Source organism: Drosophila innubila, chromosome X (assembly GCF_004354385.1).
Source record: "Drosophila innubila isolate TH190305 chromosome X, UK_Dinn_1.0, whole genome shotgun sequence".
Classification (NCBI taxonomy): domain Eukaryota; kingdom Metazoa; phylum Arthropoda; class Insecta; order Diptera; family Drosophilidae; genus Drosophila; species Drosophila innubila.
Window position 1 is genome coordinate 33610550 of NC_047626.1, and position 15952 is coordinate 33626501.

The 15952-nt window shown below is 31.7% G+C and overlaps 1 protein-coding gene across 2 annotated transcripts in view; it reads left to right on the forward strand.

The window, feature by feature from the left end:
• Positions 1-15952, forward strand: part of LOC117794244 (voltage-dependent calcium channel type A subunit alpha-1) — a 189000-nt gene that overhangs the window by 82771 nt on the left and 90277 nt on the right. The window contains exons 20-22 of one of the 2 annotated variants that reach the window (XM_034634825.1): positions 1579-1584; positions 6975-6977; positions 8907-9089. In XM_034634825.1, the coding sequence (XP_034490716.1) occupies positions 1579-1584; positions 6975-6977; positions 8907-9089 (192 nt within the window). The remainder of the gene's footprint in view (positions 1-1578; positions 1585-6974; positions 6978-8906; positions 9090-15952) is intronic. The other variant, XM_034634826.1, reaches the window with a different exon arrangement.

Sequence of the window (15952 nt, forward strand, 5' to 3'; positions counted from 1 at the left end):
AGACTCGATGATCACGATTCGCAGGAATCATTTTTGTTTTTATTTTATTTAAAGTAGACGACATCAAAGTCGTACTGAATGCTTATCAAAGCTTATATGCTCTTGGCAAATCGAAATGCTGTGAGTGGTTTAAGCAGTTTAAAATTTGTGATTTTGAAGTTATTAACAAAGCCCGGGGAATACAATCAAATGCAGTTCATAATTTACTTTGAATTGCTATTGGAAAAAAAATTTAGGGAAGCACTTGAGATCCTGGCATTTTTCCATGACAATGCTAAGAAATTTAGTGCAGCACACACGTCATAAGTGATCCGTAACTATTTAACAAATATCAGGTGAGAAATCTTATACTATCGCCATACTATACACCTTCCGATTTTCATTCTCACTGTATGTCCGAAAATACATTAATGATAGAGTTGATTTAAAAAAGGTTAGAAAATCTAAATATGAAACATACATACTAATATAATGATAATACACGAAAAAAATACTGTGTTAAAATAGCCGTTACTCTTATCAGACAATGAAAACCAAGATGGCTAGTGCTAAGTTTGTTTACACATTGCTGACGTTTATTGGGGGAAATTAATGGGACCTAAAGAGCGTGTTTAAAACTAACATATATTATTTAAATGGAAGACTTGTGAAAAGGAAAAATATTTATACAGAGTACAGTAAAATTATTCAAAAATAAAAAGTGACAAATTTTGTATAAATTTTAACACTTTTATTTATTTAAAAATCGCTGACAGCCACACAATAAAATGTAACTTATTATTAATGAATTTACCTTTAATTTCAACGCAATTTTAAACATATAAAATATTTCTTTTTGAAAAATACAGAAATTAATAAACATATTTCTTTTTGATTTCCTTTTTCATATTTATTTGTGTACGAAAACGTTTACCAAATACGAAATGTGGTCTCAAAATCGGGAAAATCCAATCCGAATCAAACAAAAATCGATGAATGCAAAAAAAAAAATAATAATCAATTAACACTCACGAAATTAAACATTCACACCCTTCACATATATTAACGTCTAAATTATGTAACACATTGAAATATTTACATGTACACGCATATGCATATATGCGTCTGTATAAATGTATATATTCCTTCGATTGACGCAATATACGCCCGATGTTGGAAATCGGGAAAAAAATCATCATATAATCACTGCCCAACATGAAATTAATATTACAAAAACAATAAAAAAAACACGTACTTTGTAATTACAAAATTAAAACCAACACCAATGCTTATACCAAACGCAATGAATATGCAATCAACTCTTTCATCACAATCACAACTTAAATACAAATTCACCAATCAAAACTTAATACTTAAAAAAATCCAAACACCAACAATTTACACCAATCAAAATAAATAATGAAATCAACCAATTAACAAATTAAATTGTATTACAAATATGTTGTCATTCAACAATTATGCATGTGTATGTGCTTCAATTGTATGTGTCGTCAATACATATTTTGCACATACATATGCATACATATATATCTCATCTACAACTACATCGACATGTACAACAAATATCAACACCAACAGCACGATGTAAGTACGAAACACAATCTACACAGAAATGCAATAATAAAATTCCTATGTGTCCAATTAATTGACTTTAGATTCTGCTTTTATTGCTAATCACACCTTTCACTTAATTAACAAGCTTACAAGACATTAAAACATTTTGTTTTTTGTTTATTTAAAAATTGCAACACACATTGAAATTTTTCCTCTGAGTTTTATACCCTAGCAGATACCATAACAAATTTTAGATTTAGAATTTTCAGCAAAATCGGATATTAAGTTGTAGTACACTCTCCGTTTATGAAAAAAGCCTATAATCACTTGTAAAAAAAAAAAAAAAAATAGGCACGAAATGAAAATTTTCATTAAAAAAAAAAAACATCAGAAAATTTCTTAGTTGTTTGTTTTTTTTCTTCTTATTTCGTCCGCTTCGTTTCGAAAGGGTACATGGCCTGAGGATTATTGATTATTCAAATTATGAGATGAGATATTTTGGGACTCAAAATATAGGTTTTTGGATAGGAAATGATTGTTTTTAATGTTTAACAAATCACCATTACTTAATAGTAAAAATGTCGTTATTTTGCAAAACTATTTATAGCTCACAAGCTAAGAGTTCAACTGCCTAGTTTTAGAGTATATAGTATAGAAGTTATTTTGAAACAAATGTCTGCATGGGTTAAAATTATTGACTTCCTGAAAAATTGTGGTACTTCATATATAAATTCTTTTTTGTTTTCGTTGCGAATACTAAGTGTCTAAGTTTCAGTTATGTGATACATGGCCCAAGCCATAAGTCCTTGCGTACGATCGTAAGTACTTTCTTCTCTTATATAAAGTTACGTGTATAAGTTTGTATTCTGCTTCGTAGAAAATACATTGGATGGATGGGTTAGAAGTTTTCAAAAACTAGTTTAATTAATGGATAAAGTTGTTGACTTAGTTATGTGTCAGTTTGCAAGACCTGCAGGGAAGATAACTGTTATGAGGAAAGCATAAAATCACTTTCAATGGTTATTTAAAAATTTTTATTTTATAAATCCAATTCAATATTTATTTGTGATTTAAAACAAAACTAAAAATTATTATAAATTTTTAATTTTTTAGTCTTTTATAAGAGTTTTTGATGACTTTTTGATTAAAAGTCTTTATAGACGATTATTTTTGAGGAATAAAGTGAAAGTCTTAAAATATATATATTTCTGGTTAACAAATTTTAAAGCCTCAAAAGAAGGAACTAAAACTAAAGTTTTTGAAGTCTTTATCTCTGATTAATAAGCTTTTATGTCCTAAAGGACTATTAGTTTTGACGAATGAAGCAAAAGTCTTTAAGGACTTTAAAGATAAGTTACAACGCAAGTAACCGCAAGATATTCTATGATCAACTATCCCCTACTACCTAACTAGTTACTACCCCCATGGGCCCATTGTAATGCCGAGGATCAAAAATTGTCTTCTCGACTATTGGTACCATCCCGATGCTGACACAAAGTCAGCGATTTGGAATGAACTCTTGGTTGATAGTTCTTTAAACATATTTAGATAGCGGAGGAATTTCAGCCTTGGCTTAAGAAATAGTTTAACGTCATCCTCGTAAGCAACCATCAGACATTCTTCACCGTTATGCCACTGTGCATTTAACTAACTAAATTCCTAAGCGTTGTTAAGCTCAAAAAATAAGTAAACAGGAAGAAAGTCTTAAAAGCCTTTCACTTCAATCCTCAAAAATAATAGTCTTTAAGGACTGAGAAAATAAAATTCAATAATAATAATTTTGAATTTTTAATTAAATCGAAAAAAAAGACATGACCAAACTCAACGGTTTCCCCCTATACTTTTTTGAGTTATAATCATGCTTTCATACAAAATTTTTTATTTAAGCTTTTTTTAAGAAAATAGGACATTTTTCTTCGGTCTCTAACTTCCAAGGTATTGATTTTTTTGGTAAACTTTCTTCCGCAAAGATTCTTGGAATATTACAAGCTACAAGTTTTATAAACAAGTCGAGTCGCGAAAATGGCGATTTGGGGCTGTTTGGGGTTCATATTGGAAAAATATAACATTGTGAAATATACAGGTTACCAAATAACAATTTTTTTTTTTTAATTTTTTTCAAAAATTACCCAAAGTAATAACAACATGGTATCTTTTACCAAACCCACTTTTTCATATATATTTAAATTTGGTTTAAATCGGAGCACTATTTCGTTTAAAAAATCAAAACTTGATATGAAATCTTTACTGTTTATTTACATCTTGGAGCATAACTATAAAACTAATGACTTAATATAAATAGTTTGTATGAATGATTTACAGACATATTCATTAGCTTTCAGAAAAAGTAAAGCTTTTTAAAATCGGTTGTGACTGTCATGAGTAGTGAACACATATGCAAAAAAATTTTCAAGTAGTTTTTTCTTATCTGGATCACATATATGACAGAAAAGGTGGGTTTGGTAAAAGATACAATCTTGTTATAGCTCAGGGTAGTGTTTGAAAAAAATTAAAAAAATAAATTTTTTTTTAGTAACCTGTATATTTCAAAATGTAAATTTTTTAACAATTATTTTTTAGCTAAAGCTACTTGGCATATCGGATAGTTATATTTGACAGCTGGGTTACATGATCAAAAAAAACCATAAAAAAAAGAGCAGTGATTAGATTAGTGACAATTAGATTTTCTGAACATATGAAGCCCAAAGAGTCCCAAAACGCCATTTTCGCGACTCGACTTGTTCAAAAAACTTGTAGCTTACAATATTTCAAGAAACTTCGTTCAAAAAAGTTGACCAAAAAAAACCATGCCTTGGAAGTAAGAGACCGAAGAAAAATGTTATATTTTCTTAATAGTGGCTAACTCAGTAAAAAACTAAAATAAACAATTTTGTATGACACCATGATTATAAGTCAAAAAGTAATGATGCAGTTCGATCCCTAGGACCCGAAATAGGGGGAAACCGTTGAGTTTGGTCATGTCTTTTTCTTTTTTTTTTTTTTAAGTATCACAGTGTTATTAATATTTCATATTATAAATTAAAATATGAAAGTATTTAAATAGCCATTAAAAGTAATTTTTTTATAGTCTCAAACATTAGTTTATTAGCTGTTTGCAGAGATATTTTAAATGAATTAAATTTAATATATTTGAAACAAAAATTGCACTTGTCCTTATAGTTGGTATTCAATAACAACTATTTTCAGTTCCTGCTGCAAACTTATACTAGATATTTTTTATAATTCGTAACTGTTATTTAAAACGAATTTGAGTTATTCAACAATTCAAACCGATGACCAACCGATCGCAAATTAAATTTTAGCGGGGCACAACATGAAGCATTTTTATTATTATTTTAGCACATCAATAAAATGTTCTTAACGCGAAAGTCGCCTAATGGCATTTAATTGTACATTGTGGAATTCAGTTCTATTCCTGGAGCTATCCAATAAAAAGGTTCGGTTTCAATAGCTAAAATTCTCGATTTATGTATAATAATAGCTTCCTGTTAAAAGATAAGAGAATATGGCTCAGTCCTTTTGCACGACTTTAAATTAATGAGTTTACAAACTTGAATTTGAAACAAATAGAAATAAAAACCAGAAAGCTAAACATTCTAATAGTGAAACATGATTTTATATGCAATTAAGTTTCGAGTCATTCAATCTTTAATATAGAAATTTTAAATTAAACCTCTCCATCACCTGTGCTTAGAATTTTATAAATTTTTCAAACCACTATAGACTGACTTTAAATTAATTTTAAAAGTGGAAATTTTAGACTTTAGTGATAAATGTAAGTAATTAACAAGGCAGCTATAGGTAGTAACCAAAAATCTAATTCAAGCTTTAAAAATACTGTACATATTATTAATTAATTTTTCCGCATGATTTAAGTTCCAATTGTATTTCCTGGCTATCAGACGGGGCACTTTGTAATTGTAAGGATTGATAACATTTCCTTTACTTTAACTCATTGGTAAAACTCGTAGTATTTTCGCCATATATTTATTATTATTAAGTCTTTCGGGACTTACAACATCTTTCAATACTAGAGTAGCTTTCCTTATTCTCAATATTTAAATTATATTTTTGGTTTCTTTTTTAACCAATTTTTAACAGTGATGCAAACAATGTGCCTAATATTTGATTGATGAACTATAATTAATTAACCTATTAATATATCGCCATTTACAGAAAAGTGTTCGTTTGCATAATTGTTAGAAAATTTAGTGCTGATTTTCAATCTACTATTTAGTTTCAATGCATAACTCTAAAAAATGGCTTTTGTTCAGATGCATGATGCCAGAAAATAAGTGCTCGTCTCTGACTGAAAGAAATTAACAATGTTTAGCAAACGGTGTAAAACCACCTTTTAAATACATATGATACTACACGATTGTTTTCTTTTCTGCAGATATGTAAGGTATGATCAGAAAGTAATTTTTATAACCAAATTAAAACCAATAATCAATCTTAAATATGCATTGAGAGTATGAACAACTTGCTTAAGCGCTTAAAGATGAATTTAATATAAATTCTTATACGTGTACATATGAGCTAACTCTATTTAGCAAAAAAAAAATAAATATTATTTAAGATGCACAAATACCAACTATCTCAAGTTTATGAAAATGATCATACTTAAAGTACATATTTCCATAAACATATTTTAATCGGATTGTTTTTTGATCGATAAATAAACTGTTTTGTTTTTTTTTTTACTATTTGAATATATTTATTTTATGCTAATCCTTATATTTAGAATTTCAAGGGATAGTACAGTGAAAAATAAACGTGAAAAAATTCCTTCTCCAAAACCTTTCTTAATAAGACAACACATTTATACAAAACCACATTCTGCTCACGAATGCTCGTTTATTACATATTACATATTACAAGAAAAAAGTACACAACCAATTATTACTACTAATTTTTAACTCTACTTTTTTCATTTCTTTGTTTTATTTCTAAAATATTTGAAATCGACTACCTTTAACGCCGCCAACGTCGCATGAAATCCGTGAATCGTTAAAAATAACCGTAATCGCAATTTACAACATCAATAATAATAAATAAATGAAAACCCGCATTAATACTATAAAATCTACAAATTGTGTATATAAATTGCTTATAAATTAACTAATCTCAAACTGCACTGCAAAACAATCACAAACATTTCATTTTGTTAACAAATTTTTAATTCAACATTTGGCTGCTGTCGATTCGAACTGATTGCAACTGAATCTGCAACTGCATTCGAAATCCATGCAATTAATCTGCCCTTTGATAATTTTCAATACCAACAACAACTGTGGCATCAAAATCGGTGATAATGCGGTATATGAGTTGTGTGTACATTGAATTCTTTAAATTGAATCCAATAATTTCTATTGCAAATGGTTTCTGATTATCCACAGGATGTAAGTAAATATACTAAATCGAGAAATGTTTTTGCAACTACAAGCATTCATAAGAAAAAATTTAACTATTAGCATTTTAGCAAAGCGTTTTATATTTATACTCTATTTTGTATTCAAATAGCATTGAAGATGTCTACTTTCATAGTAGATTCCATTGCCATGATATTCACAAATACATATTTATATGTATTTAGCTATTCATTAATCACTTTTTCTAGAGAAAATGAATACCATCAACATATTTTATTCATTGTTCGTAGTACTGTTACCCTTTCGCTAAGTTGGTATGGTTTTGGCTGCAAATACATACAATTTTACCTTACGCGATATATAAATTATTAGTTTTCTCTGTACATAAAAACTTTATCATTACTGCTTATCCCCCATTATGTTAGTGTAATACCCTTTAACCTTTCTAACAATAGGCATTCCAAATGGGCTAACTGAAGTATACTTACATATGTATCAGTTATGTTCGCTGTATCTATGTCGACATGAGATTTGAGCCTTAATGTCATAAAATAGCCATACCCTTTTCGGACTAAAAATAGCAATAGAAACAGTGCTTAGTTGTAATCTACTTGCATTAATATGTATATATTTAAACAGCGGTAATTCTATTTTTAACAAGTGTGTAACTATTATTCAATCTACTCATTGACGTAGAAGCCACAGAGAGGCGGTATGCGTCAGTGGTTGCCCAGCACTTATTTACTTATGTATGTTTGGGTATCACAGCATACATTTTTACTTAAGTGCCAAGTATTTACAGTATATTGTAATTGTGCAGAGTGCAACAGCTGATGAGTAAAATATTTTGGTCAAAGTTCTCGAAACGTTTACCTAATAATTAATACTAACATTATAACGTGAATCTACTACTTATTTGTATTTGTATACAAATATCTGACAGCTATACTTACTTAATTATAACCATTGTGAACGTGTACAAAACCATAAATACTTTAATGAAAATGTACATACCGACAGATGTAAACAAATTAATTTTATTGTTTTCTTAATTTTAATTTTGTGAATTACACATTTTGTTATTTAAATATATTAAAATATATTTTTTATTTTTCTGCAAAAACTCGCTCAAATAGTTTAGTGCAGTACAAAATTAAGATTAAACATTTTGATTAGATTTTCAAATTCTCCAATATATTAATATCCCAGGCCTGACATTTGACGCTTTTTCAAACTATTGTGTAATTAGTATCAGTATCTAAAACATGCAAACGCACATGTTACGCTGTCTTAGTGTGGTAGTCAACACACATTCTCAAACACAAGCAGACCATTCCACAATTGTATACGAAGCGAATTTTATACTACTATAATTACCTTTTTAGATTATTAATAATTTCAACATACAAAAAAATGGTTTTAATTGCATTTGTTGTATTTACGTGAGGTACAACCGGTTCGAAATACACTTTTTATTTAGCATTTTGTATATTACTTCTCTCTATTCTTATTTCATTATCATCATCACAAGTCTTATAAAATATTATGCAAATTTAACTGTAACTTTTCTGTAATTATATAGAAGAAACGTACAAAAATTACTTTTATTTTATTGATTTGATCGTTACTAACCCTATCAAGCAACTTAATATCAATATATATGTATATGTATGTACTTTTTTATGTACTACTAGTACTACTACCTACTACCGCTGCTACTGCACTACTACATACTACTAATATTACAACTCTACTACTACTATAACTGCTACTAAACGAACTTAAAAAAAAATATGAAGAGAAGAGAAACAACCTGAGATCATTCGAACTGCGCTATCTGGCGTCATTTTCGAATAAATCTGAACTCATTTAAAAAATACGGGACACCAAAACTCTAATACTGCTTTCCTTATTTTCTGTTTCTCTCTTTCTCCTATTTTGACCAATAATATTTTACAGTCGAACTCAATCAACGTCGGCTTCTTGCGTTTGTTTCGTGCGGCGCGCCTCATAAAATTACTCCGTCAAGGATATACAATCCGCATTCTTCTTTGGACATTTGTACAATCATTTAAAGCACTTCCATATGTCTGTTTGCTTATAGCAATGCTATTTTTTATATACGCCATAATTGGCATGCAGGTAAGTTTCCATAAATGCTGAAAACACAATCGTTTGTAATAAAAAAAAATTAATTTTGGCTCGCAAATATAACACACATGTAACACATACGGCTATTAATTGTTCATGATCGAGTTAACAATCTAGCCTCCTTAATATTTGGGATCTTAAACATACTCTAAATTTAGAGAAAATGGAACATCAGAAACAAATATATGTTAGAATTTTTACGAATCACTTATTTCCACACAATTTTTTAAGTTTAGTCAAAGGCACAATTTATGTATAATTTAATTTTTAGCTGAGGCATTTTCAAAAATGATTATACACACGAATCGTTATAATAGTTGAAACGTCTTTCGATTCGTTTCATTTATTTATTATATAGCTTTTAATACAAATCGTGTAAGAGGTGAATATAACAAGGCTGCAAACGTTCAATACTTTGATTAGGATTAGTTTCGGATGCTCGAACCATTAAGCAAGATTTTGGTTCTGTTTGCTGACTGATTTCAATAACGTTTGATCTAGAGATGGGCACGGGCCTCTTCGGGCTTCGCGGGCCTCTTCAAAAGAATCCACGGGCTTCGGGCCTGAAAATCGTAAACGGGCTTTTTTCGTTCGGGCCCGGGCCCTAGCTAAAAGCCCGAAGTCCCGAAAAGTCACGATTTTACACTTACTTTTTATATGGATTAATTAAACTTTTTCTGTAATAATTCACTGTTAATATCATTCACGCATATATATTATCATTGCGCATCGATATGTTTATCAAGTTTAATTTTTCTACCTATAAAATGAGGAAAACCCATGAATCGCTAAAATTAGCTAAGAAAATAAATCAGGTTTTTACGTAACAAGTAAATTTCAAATTTTGTTCGGTTTCGGAAAAAAATTCAGAATATAAGAAAAGTAAATACAATTTTGTCTATGTTATATAATAATTTCGGGCCGGGCCGGGCCTTTTTGAAAATATGACCGGGCCGGGCCGGGCTTTACAAATTGATTTCGCCTCAAAAAGAAGTCCCGTGCCCATCTCTAGTTTGAACCCAAGGTTTTAGTTCTAACTTAAGAATAATTTAATACAATGTTATTTTTTTGTCTCCACTGGCTTTTTTTCTTGATATTAAAACTCAAAATTATTAAATATATTAATACAAAATATTAATACATTATTTAAGAAACTTAGTTCAGATTATAATTTTCAAGTTTTTTTTTTAAATCAAGTTAGATTAAGATTTCGGGTTAGATTTATTAAACTCATAATTTCTTCACTATGATGAATATATTAAGGGACCTAAAATGTCTCATAACAGTAACAGAGTTAGGAATATTTTCGATTCTTGATAGGGAGTATGAATGTACATACAATGTATTACATTATCTCATTTTATATATGGACACATACATATCGTCCCTTTTAACAAAAAGGTATAATTTAAAATTTGATAATTTTGCTATTATGCTAAGGAACAGCCAAAATCTGACATGAACAAAACCCACTTGTTCATACATATATATGACAACTTTTCTTTCCTATGGGTAGATTTTTCGATTTTTTTTAGCTTATTTCAGAGGTGAGCTTGCAATTCTTCACATTTCTTAAGAATGCCACAATCGATTTTTAAAAGCTTTGCATTTTCTAAATGCTCATAAATATATATTTATACATTGTTTAATTAAGAAAGTAATTGGGCTTTAACGACTTTTTAACGTAAAAACTCGAAAAGAATTCGAAAAAATGTGTGACAATTCGTGGAGAGATGGCTGAGTTATTATCATATGAGCAAACACACCTAGCAAACCCGATTTCGAATAAAGGTTGATTTTCGACCGATCGTTTCCATGCAAGCTGTAGTTATAGTGTCCGACTACAACCAAATTTCAGGTCGCACAAGTTGCTACAAGTTACACGTTTTTTGAGTTTGGTAAAGTTATCTTAAAAAATTGTTTAACACCAAAGTTTGATTTTGACCGATCATTCCAATTACAGCTCAATGATATAGAGGTAAAATTTCAACTAAAATTGGTTAAAAGTGTTTGTAGTTTAGTAACAAATGAAATGTTTGAAATTAAACAATGAGTAATTCGGATTCGTTGCTCGTCGCTAATGAGAGCGTCTTTTCGCAACTTCTTGGGAGTAATCCTACTATGCATTCGTCTTGAATGCGTCGTCGTCGTCATCGTCGGTAGGAATCCATGGCTTCATGTATGTGTCTTGCGCTTTAGCTTTGGCGACACGATATGGGCCTCAATATTTGGGCTTCAGCTTCAGACAACCGCAAAGCTGTGTACACTTGATTACAACCAGATCCCCGACTTTGTACGATGAAGCACGTCTACGTCGCAAGTTGTAAGACTTCTTGTTCTCTTCCTGTAACTTTTGGCGTTATTACGTAGTTCGTCTCTGTTATCGTTGAAATTCTGGATCATCTCTTCGTGAATGAGTTGTTTGATTTGGATGTCGTCATTAATTCGCATTTTTATGCCAACAAGCAGCTTGAACGGCATCATGTGAGTGGTTCTGCAGAACGTCGAGTTAATGGTTTGTTGCACATTGTCAACAAACTGGTACCATTTACTTGGGTCATCGATGGATAGCTTTGACAAAACGGATATGATGATTGCGTTGAGTCTTTCGGCTTGCCCATTCGCACGTGGCAATCCTGTTGTTACAGCATGGTGTCTAATGCCCTCTTCGTTGCAGTACTTTTGAAACTCTTCCGATGTAAACGCAGATCTTTTGTCGGAGACTATCTGCACAGGATTTCCTAATGTTGTACTTTGTGTTTGCAGCCTCGGGACTACCTCCTTCGCTGAAGTCGTCTTTGTTGGGAACAGCCAGCAGAACTTGGTGAAACCGTAGATAACTGCTAGGATGTGCTTATACTGCCTATGTGTTGACTCAAGAGGACCTAAGAAGTCAATATGCAGCGTTTGCAATCGAGCCTCTTCTTTTGGCAGCGTATGCAATTCTCCTTCTTTCCTACCAAGCCTTCGGTTAGATACTATGCATGGAATGCAGCATCGTATTTGTCGCTGAATCTTGTCGTCGAGCCTTGGAGTATAGTACTCCTTACAAATCATTTCCTTGGTCATCTAGACGTAAAAGTGTCCTTTCTCGTGGGCTTGCTTGATAACTTTGCGTTGCAAAGTCGTTGAAACATCTATAAGTTCGTTGTCATGATTCAGCTTGTGCAATATATCAGATTCCATAAAGTGGTTGTTGTGCGTATCCTTCTCAGCTAGAATATCAATGATAGCTTTGAACTCATCATCTTGAGTTTGGAGATACTTAACTTTGCTGTGCATACTGTCGTTAGATATCATCATGACTGGATATCTGCTCAAAGCGTCGGCATGGCGGATGCGTGTGCCAGCTCTATGCTCGACGTCGAAATCAAAATCTTGCAGCAGAATAACCCATCGGGCAACTCAAAGGCAGACGTCTTTCTTGTCGATCGTTTTGGTAAAAGTTTTGCAATTACTCACGATCTTAAAGTGTAAGCCCCAAAGGTAAACTCGAAACTTGTGTAGAGCCTCTACTACGGCAAGGATCAGTCGTCAGTCGTCTTTTTACTCATGTAGTACACTAGGTGTACTAATCAATCGTCGGGTGATTTCTGAAGTAATACGGCGCCGAAACCATCGATAGAGGCGTCCGTGTGCAACTCTGTCTCGTGCTGAGGATGAAAGATCCTTAATATCGGCTTTTCAGTTATCAGTTTCTTCAAGATGTCAAATGCAGCGATCTCTTTTGTTTTCAGGATGTACATGGCATCTTGTTTTAGTAGATCGGTTAATGGCTTAGCTATAATAGCAAAGTTTTAAATGAATTTGCGAATATAGCCAACCAATCCTAGAAAACTTTGTAACTGCTTCAGGTTTTTAGGTGTAGGGAAATTGGTGACAGCTTTCGTCTTCGTCTCCGAAATACGTATACATTGGTTTTCGACAACATGACCTAAAAACTCAATCTTAGACATTAGGAAACAGCATTTCTTCATATTAAGGACAATACCATACATTACACTGCTTCAAGACTTCTATCAGATTAGATTTGGCAAGTATAATTATGTCGTCTACGTATGGCATATATGTATGCCAATGTGGGTGATTGAGAAATAAAGAAATAATGTTTTTACATACAAAATTTGGTATGGATATATAACACATTACCTGTTGCACACCTTTTGAGATTGTTTGATATATCTCAAGAAACAAAGCATTTTTGTACTAAAGCAAATGCTCAGCCGATCCCTTTTTCGGGAGCTATAGGAATAGCTATCTGATCTTATCCAAATTTGGTCATAATGTGTAAGACATTAACATATTGATATTTTGTAAAATTGGATAAACAAAAAAACATTTTTCATACTACAGGTAAAAAATAGACAAAAAAAATGGAAGGAAATAACCTAATTCATATTTATTACAAAAACCGATGCTGAAATAAAATTTTTTTTTAAAACCCGAAAACCAATACCGAAACCGGAACAGATATTTATTTCGGTTTGAAAAAGCTAAGAGAGGAATAAGTTAAAAAATATTTAGTTAGCTTGACTGTATAGGACCAAATTAAATGCATATTCAATCAGTTTGGTTACGATGTCTCATAAAACATTCAAGTTTTTCTAAAACTAAAACCTGGTTTTCGCCCGATCGCACAGTGGGCGATTTGGCCGATTTAGCGTAAGGAATAAAATAACTCGATTTTGACCCAAAAGCTTATAAAAAACAATGATATTTACTTAAATTTTTAAATGAATTTTGTAAATTTTTTTTTTTAATTTTACAAATTTTTTATATAAAATTATTCAGAGTCGGTATTTAAATTCGATTCCGAATTATTCAGTTTATTAGAAAACTCTAATAGCAGATAATTGAACATTTTGCTATTGACGGGAAATCAAATTTTGGTAGATTTCAATGATCGCAAATTTCATTTCCTTACGCTAGGTCGACCAAATCGCCCACTGTGGATCGGTCGTACGGCAAATGTATGATACAGTGGACCGATTTGTACCAACTTGGGTCACATTTCGGACCATAAGACCAACTTAAATGGGTGTTCTATCCGTTTGGTTACGATAACGCATAAATCAAAAAAGTTTTTTGTACTAAAAACTGATCTTCCTCTGGCAGCTATATGATATAGTTAGCCGATTTGAACCAAATTTGGTCAGGATGCTTAACCCTCTAACAGGCAAAATCGAAATAGACATAACCTTTGCTATTTATTGCTTCTAAAGTTTTTTTGAGTTGGGAGACTGATTTGTTTAAATTGAGCATTTACTTCTTCCAAAATACTTTTTCCTTTTTATGCAACCAAATTGGAAAATGATTTGCATTTTCATATCTTTATCTGATGTCAGATGAACAGCTTGTTTCCAGTGATTGCTAAGCCGGCTAAGTCATTTCATGCCATTTCTTTGAAGAAAATAAGTCCTTCTGCTATTTTTGTAATCGTAAAGCTTGAGTCGGAAATTTTCTATGCAAGACCCCACTTGTATAATATGATTGCATTAGTGTCATTCATGTTCACGAAATTATAGAAAAGTCACTCATCATATAGTAGAATAGCTCTCTTAACCCGAATCGTCCTGAGCAACTGTTTTTCGAGTTCTTAATGAATCTTTCACGACTGATAAATTTGAGGTCGCTGAATCCGAAAATGACAGTCTTTTTATTCGTCCTTGTCAGGATAATCGACAGGACCATTTCTTCGGCTGTTACCATTTGGTAACGCTGGGAATAACAGGGTATAGGTTTTTTTAATACTACAAATTACGAATATTTGCGAAGAAGTCTAATAAAAACAGCTTTATCCAACAGGGTTGCTCCTCCCTGATATATACACAAAATTTGGTTAAGATCGGTGCATTATATCGTGAGATATAGTGCACTGTCATAGGAAAAATCGGTGTCAAATTCACCTTTAGTATAGAAAACTTTTTTGCTTTCTAATATTCCTCAACCAAACTCACAGAATATGCATTTAAGTTGGTTTTATACATCCTGACCAAATTTGGCTTTTCAAATCGGCTTAGTATATCATATAGCTGCCATAGGAACAATCATATTTTATGAACAAAACAGTACCAAAACGCGATTAAAATGTATGGAAAAACCTGTACCCTGTACTTCCCAGCGTAGCCATATGGTAACACGAAAATAAAAAGGGTAAATTTACCGAAAAAAGTGTTTTTTTTTCCGTTTTTTTGCACTGCAGAATATAGCTAGCTTCAAGAGATTGTTTCAATCAACTTTTTATCAGTTAGACACAAAAATTTACTCCTAGAATATCATATTAAAGTTAGTCTTATGTTCATATGTTGTCTATAAATTAAGTTTTAGTAAATGCCTCTTGCTTGGGAATATTCGGGCTAATGTTTCTGCTCTTTGTCCTTGGATTGTAACTGCCCATAAGGCCGTCCATCAAAAGGACTCCCTCCAATGTCATTATTGTATTCTTCATTTATTTGGAGGCAACTGATTTCTATATATAGCTTCTGCATCCTACCATAATGCAGTGCTTTACCTCTTTTGTCATTGGGATTGGCTCTGAGGAGTGGTGATATCCTAACAAATATATATAGATGCCAGCCTACCGCACTTGTTATCCTTCCACAATACCGAATTTATGATAACTCCTTTAAACTTGGAGCAGAGCTCGGGAAGTAGACTGGATATGAGGACTAGTTGGTTCAAGTATGGGCAATGAAGATCGAATGCTTTAGAATGGCTTGAAACATGCAGTTGTTAATGAGGATAGTTTTTCTATATCGATGGGTATAGGACCAAGACCAACACTTTAGGTGAAACTGTTGCCTGAGTGTCTTGGGAAGCATTGAATGAGAGGCTTAAATCTTGAAGAAATGCAT